General features: G+C 37.0%; 1 protein-coding gene across 1 annotated transcript in view; it reads right to left on the minus strand.

The window, feature by feature from the left end:
* Window positions 1-229: 229 nt before the first annotated feature.
* Window positions 230-13,450, minus strand: part of LOC139129582 (uncharacterized) — a 37,275-nt gene continuing 24,054 nt past the window's right edge. Inside the window, exon 7 of the mRNA XM_070695225.1 lies at window positions 230-1,153. Coding sequence (XP_070551326.1) covers window positions 360-1,153 — 794 coding nt within the window. The 3' untranslated portion in view covers window positions 230-359. The remainder of the gene's footprint in view (window positions 1,154-13,450) is intronic.

Genomic DNA, 13,450 nt, shown 5'->3' on the forward strand with positions numbered 1-13,450 from the left:
TTATATTGTCATGTCTGCAGCTATATGTGTTTCTGTACACTCATGCACACATCTGTGCAAGTCATTATTCTGACATATATTTCACAAAATATTGCAACAGGCTGCTGTCAGAAAATGTACAAAAATTATAATTGACAGTATTTTACAAAACAAACAGTCTGATAAACCAGTTCGTTGAATTGATACGTTGATGTTTGATCCAAAATTACGATTAAATATGCAAATTACTGAAATAACAGCAAAAAAGACAAATTTACAGCTTGCGAGTTGCAATGAGTTGTGTAATTTTTTTCAGAAAATTTGTAAATTTTCACTAGCGATATCCCTGCAGAGTTGACATGATGTGGTGTCATGTCTGCTCATATGTACAGTAGTTGAACATTGAAATGCTGTGTTACAACTAATCTGTAAGGATAATCCTTACACAGTGCAATGTAATAGGGTTCCTGTAACTGACCATGACCTATATAGCTGAGAAATTCACCTTCACCATTGAAGTGAACCACTCTATTCGCAAGGTAATCACAAACATATATGCCATCTTGTTGGCGATCAAAACACAAACCCATTGGCCACTGTAAGTACCCCTTGCCAATGTCTCTTATACTTTGCATCTGGTGATTCAAAACATGAACACATTTCCTGTCATCATCTGATACAAAAATACATTTCTTATTCACAATCAGATCCCAGGGCCGACTGACTTGTCCTTTTTCAGTTCTTGCAATGTGTTCACCAGATTTTGTATATTTTCTCACATATCCATTCCTGTCACCAATGAATATAAAACCATCAGGACTAAAGCAGATACCTCTTGGATCAATTCTTTCTTTGCGTCCAAAACAGTTTAAAATCTTACTTTGTCCAGAACCCGCCACAACTTGGCCATTCCCGATATCACTCATAAAGTATTTGTCATTGTCTTCATCCACTGTGACATTCCTTGGATCAAATGACTTTGGGAAAGCATGGAATCGTAAGATGAGATCACAGCAGAGTTTGATTGGATCAATAGCCTGAACTCTATGATTCCCTCTATCACATATAACCCATTGACCATTGTTCTTGATGTATATTCCTCTGGCTCCATTAAATTGTCCCGGCATTGATCCAAATTTAAACACTTCCAGGACACTCCCCTTGACTGGATAGCCTTCGAAAACAAATAAAAAAACGAACGTTAAAAGTCAACTCTCAGACATTTTCTGATCTCACAAATTTTGACTGAATGCAAACTTCCTTTGTTGACACAAACACATGGAACATTTAAAGGAACAATTTCCTAACATTGTTATGTAACTCATGTTTCTATGGCAACATATTTGCATTTTATTGATAGAATTGTGATTTTCAGTCCATAAGGCAAGTCATTGTATTGCTGATTACCTAATGTTTACAGTGAGTTGCCAAGTTGTAAATTGTTTTGTTGTGCTTTGATGTCAATCATAGATACATGTTGATGTTGCTCACATGTTTCATTGCTCACATGTTTCAATAAGTGAAAATGTGATATTTGATCCATAAGTAATTGTATTGCTGATTAGCTCATTTATTACAGAAAGCTGCTAGGTTTTAAATTGTTTAAATGTGTTTTAATGTCATCGTATATACATATTGATGTAACGCATGTTTCCATAGCAACATATTTGCATTTTATTGATGGAAATGTGATTTTCAGTCCATAAGGTAAGTAATTGTATTGCTGATTAGCTCAGGTTTTACAGATAGAGTTGCCTGGTTGTAAATTCTAGTCTCCGGGCGGAATTTTAGGTTTGGTCATGTCCGTGCATGCATGTGTCCGTACATCCGTCCATTCACGCAGATATCTCAGAGATGCCTGGAGCAATTTCATTCATGCGCTTACTATTTTCGAAACACCTGACATCACTTCTTGGTCTTTTGGCCAGAGGTCCATATATCTTTCTTTCATGAATTTGACTTTATTTGTGTACCGTCTATTTACTGTCTGTTCTGTGCTGTTTTGTGTCTATTTTGTTATGTAGGTCATTTCCCCCCACACTCATCATGACCTGAGTTCAATTAGTCTAAAACATTTTCAAGGTCACTGCCCTTAATGACCTCACAACCTTGAATTCAATTAGTCATGTTCGGAATTTTTTTAGAAATTTAATTAGTTGTGTAAGAGAGGTAATTTTAGAACAGTAATTAGCATGTCAATAAAAGTTCTAGATTGTTCTTATATGCCTTTATGTAAGCACATGGGTATAAAAGGGACGTGCACAGCTTCCAGTCAGACTTTTGGGATCGTGTCTCTTGTGTGTTACTAAACTCCAGCAGTAGTCATTCTCAAGACTTTTCAAGACCTTCACTGCCAACGCTGGATTTATACTGTGGACTGTGTGCAGCTTCAAGCCTGCAAGCAAAAGGACTATTCATTCATCCGACTGACTGTTACAACTCTGAGACTGGAGCTTTGCCGTCCCAGCTGAGATAAGTAGTCTGTACACTTTTAAAGCTTGTACTCTATCCCTGACTTAGCAATTAGATTTATTTTCGTAATAAATTTTGTTTAAACGTTAACTGCTGAGTTCACCCTTTTGTTCGTTTTCTCTGCACGTAGCAATGTTTACAACTATTGTCTTTCAAATTCTGACCTAGTGTTATTGGATTATGGATTGGTATGATTGCGATTATTTTTGTACAAGAACTACTCCTTATGTCATACGTATGTAAGGAGATTTCTTTTGTGATCCGATCCATAATAGCAGTTTGACGGCCATTTTATTAAACAAACGGGGACTATGTCATTCACAGTGACTTTTTGAAAAAGAGCTCTATAGGTAGAGCAACTGCACTAAATTTCATTTAATTTTGTAAAGATGTTTGTTGCACAGATCTCTGATGGTAAACAATATGCGATATGTCGGTATTGCATCAGTTAATTGCTAATTTGCATATTTGATGATTTTTTGTAATTAGGATATGTCCAGAAATACTGCAGAAAATTTAATGAAACTTGGTACAGATCTTTAGTACACTGACTCATAATAGTGTACAAAGACATTCGGCAGTGTCATGTAACATAATTGCCAATTTGCATATTTAATGAAAATTAGTTGGCTATCTCCAGAACCACTCCATCAAATATGATGAAACATGGTACAGATATTGATCTCACAGTACTGTCATACTGTGTGAAGTCATTAAGTAGTATCATGTCAAATGATTGCTAATTTGCTTATTTGATGAACTTTCATAATTAGTATATGTTTAGAAATACTGTATCAAATTTGATGAAAGGTGGCATAGATTTTGATCTTTTGGTGATGTAATAGTATGCATAGCAGGGCTCGAAATTAGCGGTAGTCCCGCGTCCACAGACTACCAACTTTTCCCTGGGGCTACCAAAGTCTAAGAAATGGTAGCCCACATGGACTACCAAAGCCTAAGACATGAATTCAGTCAGTCCTTGGCGTGCCATGTCCGGTCTTTCACTTTTGGACGAGCTAAATGCAGTCAAACCAAGCTGGACACAGTAAGGCCACACTATGACTTTGTTTTGCAAATTACAAAGATGACCTTGCAAATGGAACTTTTCAAGAAATTTTCAATATTTCAACCGACGTACTTGGATGACAGACACAGAAAATGATAGCCAATGAAAACGTATTCTCATTGCATTTTGATCAAAAGGTATCAATTACAAACTCGTCCCTACTACAGAAAGCCCATGGTCTGTTTTAGCCCTGCTGAGAAGGTGGTTGTCATTGCCATGACGACTATCAAAATTGGCATGCAACTCTGAGAATGGAACGGGTTGTCAATACAATGATAGGTCACCAAACTTTTTAGTGTCAATGCCAGTTTCCTTTGGGTAATAAAGGTGTGCAAGTATTCACATCAAATGTCTTTAGTAACAAATTCACTGAATGGGCAGAATCTTGAAAAATAGCTTTTTCTTCTCTTGTTAATGAAAAAATCCCTAATATGCATAGGCTACCAGCCATTGTCACTGGGCTACCAATTTCAGAAAATGGTAGCCTAAGTGGACTACCAGTAAAAAAAGTTAATTTCGAGCCCTGCATAGATATGTAGAAGTGTCGTGTCAATTTACTGCTGATTTGCAAATTTAATGAATTTTCGTAATTAGGATGATATGTCAAGAAGAGGTTATTCAAATTTCATGAAACTTGGTACAGATGTTGAGCTCACATTTCTTTAACATTTGAAAGAAAACATTTATCAGTGCCATTCAAATTAATTGCCAATTTGCATATTTAATGAAATTTCCTAATTAGTGGGCTATGTCCAGAAAGACTGCATCAATTTTAGTGAAACTTGGTACAGATTGTGATCTTTCAGTACTGTAATACTGTTAGAAGACATTAACCAGTATCATGTCAAATTATTGCTAATTTGCATATTTGATCAACTCTCATTATTTAGTATGATATGTCTAGAATACTGTATCAAATTTGATGAAACTTGGTACAGATGTTGATCTTCCAGTAATATGGCATGCAAGGATATGTAGTAATATCATGTCAATCAACTGCTGATTTGCATATTTAATTAGTAGCTTCCCTCTAGAACGCTGAAACGAATGGGGCAAATACAAAAGGAAGGCAACCACACACTGGCATTGGCGAAACTTGGCAAAATCTTTAATCCTGAGCAAAGAGTTTTTTTACAAAACCAGCTATAAGCCGCCAAGCCAGGGGATGAAAGCGAGAGGTATTGCCCCATTTGGATAAAAACTGTAAGTGACATTTCAACAAATAACAGAACATTGGTCTCCTGATGCTACAAAAACTAGTAAAACAAAACTGTTTTTGAAAACTGCTGAGGTATGAACAGTACTGTATTAATATATAAAGCTGCTGATTCAAATATAAAACTGATGGTGCATGCTGAGCTAATACTCTCTCATTAACAACATGTATAACAGGACATCACTATTGAACAGTGTGATGCAGCGTAAAACTAGTAATGACTGAGCAAGTGCTCTCTCATTAACAACGTGACAGAACAACACTGAGCTGGATTGATGGTTAAATATTGTTAATACGCTGATGATTTCCAATCCCCGTTAAGCTTGATTAGCTCCCCAAGGACACCTGCCTCGAAGGCGAAGGAAGCACCCCCACGGCGAAAACTATGCCCCAAAAATAGTGAAGGGTTAAAACCTGCTGCAGCCAAAAGTGAACGCAGCGAAGAGACAAAAACCCTATGTGTGAGTGAGACAAGGACTCCCTTGGAAAAGTAAACAAAGGCAGGTGCACCCGGAGGAGCTGAAATGAGCTTGCACATATGAGCGAACTCTGTCACAGGGCATAAAATTGAACCCGGTAGACTTGCTTCTGGGATAGAACAAACTCTGTTGTGTAACTGATTAGTTTTTGACCATCTGATAGTAACTTCAAGACCAAAATCGGTAAATCTGATATCCTCACGGCAAAGGTGTTTACTTGGGTCAAATACAGATTGAGACTGGACTACCAGATTGGATTTTCTGAGAAAAGTGAAAAAACCCTAGAAGTAAGGCAGCCCAGAGTACATGGTTAAATGCTTGAGAAAAATCTAAATACTTATGTATAGCTAACAAAATTGCAGGTGAAATAGGTAATTTTTGTACACATGACTTAGTGTGAACTCTCTGAAGTCCTTTGAGAGTTAATTTAATCTGGAAGCTCTCAAATGCACTGCACTAGAGGCTTAAAACAGATGTAGTTTACTGACACCGTTTAAATAGTTCTTGATCGACTGTACTGATGTAATAGAACGGGACCAAAATGTAAGGTATGCGGAAATTACATGCGGTGTGGCTGGGACTGGCGTCAGCCCAAAATGGTTGCAAAATAAGAGAAAAGTTCTCCACTGGGTTTTTAAATTTTGTATTGTTCCTGCAGCAAAAGCAGATGCTTGAAGTGCTGAAGTTTCATGCTGAAGAACAGACCATCCTGTAATGAGAATATAGGTGGAAAAACAAATTACAACACTATGAAAACTTCCAATGGACTAAAAAGTTATAAAGAAAAATGCAAATCTGTGAACAGTGACACTGGAGCATCCACCCACATGGTAGAAACACCTGTCAACTGGTGGAATGCATCTGCGTGAGACACCGAGATGTGCCATCTGCTTAAATGATCGGCAATGCGATTGTCTTGACCTGAAAGATGCACTGCTTGAAGTTCGAAACTGTTAAGTGACATGACAAGCCACAGCTCTCTCAGGTACTGTAGCATGTGAGCATCTCTAGAACGCCCTGAATTGATTATATTAACAGTGGACATGTTATCACAATATAATTGAATGCGGACGCCTTGCCATAAATGACCCCATAAGCTGCATGCTACAAGTACTGTTAAAGTTCAAGTGCATTAATGTGTATATTTTGATGCAGTGTACCTGAAGGGAAAATGGAATGAAAATACAAGCCCTTGTAAAAAACCCTGCAACCTGTGGTGCAGGCATCTGTTGAGAAAACAGCATCAGGGGAGCTCCATCTATGATGTTGAATAACTGAGACACCAGAGTACAGTGGTAAGAATGTACGCCACCAAACTAAATCTGCAAAGAACTGAGTGTCTAAGTAGGTACGTGGCGAGTTGTATTGAGCTCGAAATATTTGAAGCATACGTGATAAAAACACCCTGCCTGAGCACACACACAGGCTGACACTGCGTGTAATTTTCCTAATTTTTCCTAATTTTCTAATTTTCCTTAATTTCTGTGCTGAGATAGACATAGTCATTGTTATGGTATTAAATTCTGTGCCTAAAAATAACATACATGTTGAAGGTCACCAGGTACAGCTTTGTCATGTGCCTCCTCCAACCCAAGTGGTGAAAGAAGTCTACCCAGAGAAGTAAAGGCTGCCTGTGCTTTTTCGGCCACCTCCACCCCTCCAAATCATCCAAGTAATTAATTCCAACATAACCAGTTTGTCTAAATAGATATATAACGGCATTAGTGGTGTGTTGACAAGCTAAAGCAGCTGATCTGTGTCCAAAGCAAAGGGAAAAATAACGTCAAAATAAAAAAGATTATTCCAGCAATAGCCTAATAGATTGTAATCCTTAGGATCAATGTAGGCCTATATTTGACGATATACTATGCGCAAGTCTCGTTTGAATAACAAATAACCAGGTCCTTTCTGCTTAATGAGGTCTGTGAATTGATCAATCGATGGGTAAGTTAGTTTTATGTAATATCCATCATAGAAGTCTGACGAAATCCCGTCATTAACTGCAAAGTTTGGCGGGAAACTCAAATCCATAACCACCCTACGGTGAACCGAATCCTTCTTGGGAACGGTCTGAAGCGGTGACAAAACCAAGTGGTTGGAAAGTAGTGGGTTAATTGTGAAAGGTCCTGCAGTGGCACTAGCCGCTACTTCTGTTGTGATGAAATGTTCAATGTCCTCTGCAAACTGGTACGCCGAAGCATGATTGCGAATTTCGAAGATCGGTACAGTGTCTCTGGTATAACCAACTGGCCAACCAAACTGGTGATAATCACAAATAATAAAGTCATGGTAGTTTTGAAGTAATGATCGCCAAAGTGGCACATTCAGTTTTGTAGGAACAGGATAACAACAAATGTGATAATTGGGTGATCCTGACAGATGCACCTGTTTATGTGTCATACAAAAGTATTCAAGTCTTGGCGTCATCAAACCTGAGACTGAAGTAAAATCTGTACTTTCTTCATGAAGTACTGTCTGTGTAAAGTTAGGGTCTTCTGAGTTAGTCTGACATGAAGATGACCCAGCAGTTGACCCGTGTGTTGGCATGGCTTTGGATCAATCGCTGTTGGTGATCTGAGCACAGTGAGAGGTGCAGATAAGATTCAAACCTGGGGTAAGGGACCAGGTGTCCTGAGTATCAGAAATCGAATGAGCCTGCGAATAGACAAATTGAGAAACTGTAGACACTGATTGAAAATCTGAAAGTGGTTGTACTGACGGGAGACCGAGACTAGAAATTGTTGGACAAAAATCACTTATGCTTGCAAGTGATGAAGAGTGAACAGATGGAGTGGGTTTGTATTCCGGTCAGTCACAATCTTTTCCACTATATGGCTCTGCGGTATTCTTAAATTTGTGACATCTGTAACAAATGTGACGTCTAAAGCATTTATCTTCCCACTCACAGGTCTGGAAATTGAATTTGTAGCAAATGTCACTTTTCTTGTCAGTGTTCTTCTTTACCGTGTTGTCGTTTACTTGTTTGACTGATTTTAGGGTGTCTGGGGAGAGTATTTCTTTCTCATACTGATCGAAAGAATGTTTCCACTCCAGTCCTCCACAATGTATGTTCTCTAAAACAGTAGCATAGAAATTCAGATCATCCAACCAATCGTGTTTGTGTGCAAGCCGCATTAAGTTTTGAAGATGTAATAATCTGTGGCTGCGTTCTCTATGTAACATAGGTAGATATGCAGAGTTGATGATTTCCAGTTCACCTCTGACTACTTGCGCCACTGTCAGACTGTCAAACTTTGGTATGTTTCCTCCTTTTTCTCGAGGTAGGCGTAAGTGAGGCAAACGAACTCTAGACTCGTCGACTGTACCAGGTGCCTGAATGTCTCTAGGGGATTTGCCTGTTTTACCTTGTGTTGATGATGGATAAACAAAATGATGATTAGGACTGATGAGTGTGTCCTGTCCAGCGGCAGGCCTGAGAGAGATACGCCAAATGCTGAATCGAGCACCTGAGCTAGTTGGGTTGCATGGTTAGCAGTTGTATCATGACGTAAAGTTTCTATGGTGGTCTTCTGACCGCTGTCCCCAGCACTGATTGTTGCGGGTGCGCGCGAGTTAGCAGAAGTATAAGTAAGAGGTGGAGTGGGGATCAGATGTGAAACATTACTAGTCTTGTGACATAACGGCTTTGTAGTGCTCTGTTGATGACTGGTACTTAAACTGGCTGATGAGTCAGACGTAAGAGGTGAGGATACGAGAGGTCGTTGTGCGTGACTTGTGGTGTCGTCCTCGATACGGAGAGAATGAACTTCCCGCTCAAAATATTTAATGCGTTGTTCCAGTTCATGCTGTGCGCATTTTTGCAGTAAAAAAGTTCTTTCTATCAAAAGTTCTTGTTCCTCTTCCTTTAAGCGGTCGAACTCCGAAAAAGTTGTTGTTTGGTCACTAGAAATTGAAGAGGCTTTACTTGCCGTACCTTTCTCTGTCACATGTTGAGTTGTAACAAGACCAGTGCAGTTTGGGCCAGGTTGCAATCGCAAAGCACAATGCCCTTTTACTGCTTGCTTACAGCCTGAACAAATCGGTGCACGGTGTTCAGATTGTGGTGGATTTTCCACATCGAAACCTTCTGGGGACTGTTCTGGCGTGTTTTCTTGAACCGATATAATGTATGAAAGGCTTTCACATCAAATACTAGTGAGAGTGAATTTTTGAGCAGCTCACTAAAAGTCGACTGCTATAAACAAGATGGCTGACACATCACAAGTGACATGAGTAAAGGCGGAAAAATACTCAACATAGAGGGCGCCCCTATCTAACCCCAAGCAGTTGGGTCAAAATGAATTTTTGTAATTAGGCTGATATGTCTAGAAAGGGTTCATCAAATGTCATAAAACTTGGTACAGATGTTGAGCTCACATTGCTTGAACATTGAACAACGCTGTGCAGTATCATGGTAACTGAACTTTCCTCGGTAGAGTGATATGTCCAGAAACACCTCTTCAAATTTGATGAAACTTTGTACAGATATTGATCTTACAGTGCTGTAATACAATTCATTGTCACTTTGCTGTATTGTTTATGAAATGTGGTGGTACACGTGTTTATCTTTCAGTGTCATGATAGAATACAAAAGTGTTTTTGCAACATACAGTTGATTTATTAGCTCACGTGTGTGAACACGTGGGCTAATGTCATAGAGATGTCTGTCTGTCTGTCCGTGTGTCTGTCTGTCTGTCTGTCTGTCTGTCTGTCTGTCTGTCTGTTTAACGATAACTCGATAACGCCTGAACGGAATCAAGACAGATTTGGTAGTCAGGTACCATATGCTACTTGCAAGAACTGGTTAGATTTTGGTTAGTGTGGCCTGCTTATTAATGAAGTTATGCAATATCAATTTTTTCCGTACAATGGTTTCCCTATGGAGACGGTAATGACACTGTAGACATATATCAAGAAACACTGCACGACATTTCATGAAACTTTTCATAGATGACAATCTTACAACGTTATGATGATTATGTGAGCGTCATGTCAATTGTCTGCACATTTGCATATTTAATGAACTTTTGTTATTAGTGACATAACTCTGAAATTCATGCACCAAACTTGATGATACTTGCAACAAATATTCATCTGATATATATCTAATTATTCTTTGAAGCATTGGGCAGTGTCAAGTTAATAAATAGCTCATTTGCATATTTTATGAAGTTTTGTAATTAGTCATATAAGTCCGATATAACTGTACCAAATGTGATGAAATCTGCTGCAGATACTGATCCATCTGATATCTAACTGTAGTGTAAAGCATTTAGTAGTGTGAAGTTAATTAAGGGTTCATTTGCATATTTCATGAACGTTGTAATTAGGTATATAACTCTGAAATTACGGCATCCAAGTCAGTAAAATCGGGTACAGATATTGATCTGATGAATATCTAATTGTACTGAGAAGCATTTTACAGTGTCAAGTTGATAAATAGCTCATTTGCATATTTTATGAAGTTTTGTAATTAGTCATATAACTCCATAATAACTACACCAAGCGTGATAAAATCTGCTGCACATACTGATCCTACAGATATCTAATCGTGATATAAAGCATTTAGTTGTTTGGAGTTAATTGAAGGTTCATTTGCATATTTAATAAACTTTGTAATTAGTGATATTACTTCAAAATTACAGCATTAAATTTGATGAAAGTTGCAACATATGTTGATCTAATAAATATCCAATTGTACTGAGAAGCATTGAGTAGTGTCAACTTAATAAATAGCTTATTTGCATATTTCATGAAGTTTTATAATTGGTCATATAACTCTGAAATAACTTCGTCAAATGTGACGAAAACTGCTGCATATACTGATCCGACAGATATCTTATGTGTTGCATTAGCATTAAGTAGTGTGAAGTTAATTAAAGGTTCATTTGCATATTTAATAAACTTTGTAATTAGGTATACGGCACCAAATTTGGTGAAATGTGCTACAGACATTGATCTGATAACTATTTATTTGTGCTATGAAATATTGAACAGTGTCATGTTAATTTAGGCCTCATTTGCATATTTAAAGAGCTGTATAATTAGTGATATTACTCTAAAATTACAGCATTAAATTTAATGAAACTTGTTACAAATGTTGATCTGATGGGTATCTAATTGTCCAATGAAGCATTTAGTAGTGTCAAGTTGATTAATAGCTCATTTGCATATTAAATAAAGTTTTGCAATTAGTGATTAAACTCTGAGAGTACTGTGCGAAGTTAATAAAACCTGCTACATATAGTGTTATGACAGATATCGGATTGTTCTGTGAAGCGTACTACTATTAGTGAACCTGTTGTAAAACACGTGAGCATATTCAGTTCATATCTGGTTACTGTTTGACTCACCGGTATTTAATGGCCTTTTGTAATTAGGGTGGAAGCCCACATTGTTTTAATGTTTTCACAACCATTTAACTCATTCTCAATCACAGACCGAATTAATGAACACGATTTTATCCTCTCCAAAGACTTGCAATCAAATACTTGTGTTTTTTTAATTATTTTTTTCATTGTTACTGTTACCAATACCAATGGGTTTTATTTTTCAATTTGTCTCCCTAAATTTTTATCAAGGTATTTTTAATTTCAAATTATTTTGTTTTATGAAAAGTCTCCCATCCAAATTTTCCGTCCTGCAAATACCCTTGTCTCTAATAAGTCTGTCCCATGTTCACATACAAGGGGTTGTGTCATAGCGATGTCTGTCTGTCTGTCCGTGTGTCTGTCTGTCTGTCTGTCTATCTGTCTGTCTGTCTGTCTGTCTGTCTGTTTACAAGATAACTCAAAAACGCCTAAACAGATTCAAGACAGATTTGGTACACATGTACCATATGCTACTTGCAAGAACTGATAAGATTTTGATTAGTGTGGCTTGCATATTAATGAATTATGCAATATCATTTTTTTCCGTAGAATGGTTATCCTATTGAGACGGTAATGACAATGTAGACATATATCAAGAAATACAGCACAAAATTTCATGAAACTTTTCACAGATGACAGACAATCTCAGAACATTGTGATGATACTGTGATGGTCATGTCAATTATCTGCTAACTTGCATATTAAATGAACTTTTGTTATTAGTGACATAACTCCGAAATTCCTGCACCAAACTTGATGATAGTGCAACAAATATTGATCTTATATTTATCTAATTATACTTAGAAGCATTCGGCAGAGTTGTCAAGTTAATAAATAGCTCATTTGCATATTTTATGAAGTTTTGTAATTAGTCATATAACTCCGATATAACTGCACTAATTGTGAGGAAATCTGCTACAGATACTGATCCGACTGATATCTAACTGTTGTGTAAAGTATTTAGTAGTGTAAAGTTAATCAAGGGTTCATTTGAATAATTAATGAACTTTGTAATTAGGCCAAGGTATTTAAATTCTTTGTTTTGCATCCCCACCCGCTTAGGTTTTTAAGGTTTTCATGAAAAACACATACAGTGCATTTGAATAGGAAATTTTCCACCGCTTAGCTGTTCTGAACTAAAATTTTTATACAATTTTTTATTTGCTGCAGTCAAATTAAATTGTGTTAATTTTCTTGTGTGTGTTTTTCAGCCGCTAGATGCGTACCTTTTTCAATTTTGAGTAGACGCAACACAAAGAATTTAATTACTTTGGTCTTAGGAATATACCTCTGAAATTACGGCACCCTATTTAGTGAAATCTGGTATAGATATTGATATTAAAAAAGTCTAATTGTACTGAGAAGGATTTGGCAGTGTCAAGTTAATAAATAGCTCATTTGCATATTTTATGAAGTTTTATAATTAGTCATATAACTCCGAAATAACTGCATCAAATGTGTTAAAAAATTGCTGGATATACTGATCCGACAGATATCTGACTGTGTTGTGGTAAAGCATAGTGTGAAGTTAATTAAGGGTTCATTTGCATCTTTAATAAACTTTGTAATTAGGTATAGAACTCTGAAATTAGGGCACTTAATTCGGTGAAACCTGCCACAGATATTGGTCTGATAAATATTTAATTGTGCTATGAAACATTGAAAAGTGTCAAGTTAAGGGCTCATTTGCATATTTTATGGACTTTGTAATTAGTGATATTGCTCTAAAATTACAGCATTAACTTTAATAAAACGAGCTAAATATGTTGATCTGATGGATATCTAATTGTCCCATGAAGCATTGAGCAGTGTCAAGTTAATTAACACCTCATTTGCATATTAAATAAAGTTTTGTAATTAGTGATTA

Source organism: Ptychodera flava, chromosome 3 (assembly GCF_041260155.1).
Source record: "Ptychodera flava strain L36383 chromosome 3, AS_Pfla_20210202, whole genome shotgun sequence".
Lineage (NCBI taxonomy): Eukaryota > Metazoa > Hemichordata > Enteropneusta > Ptychoderidae > Ptychodera > Ptychodera flava.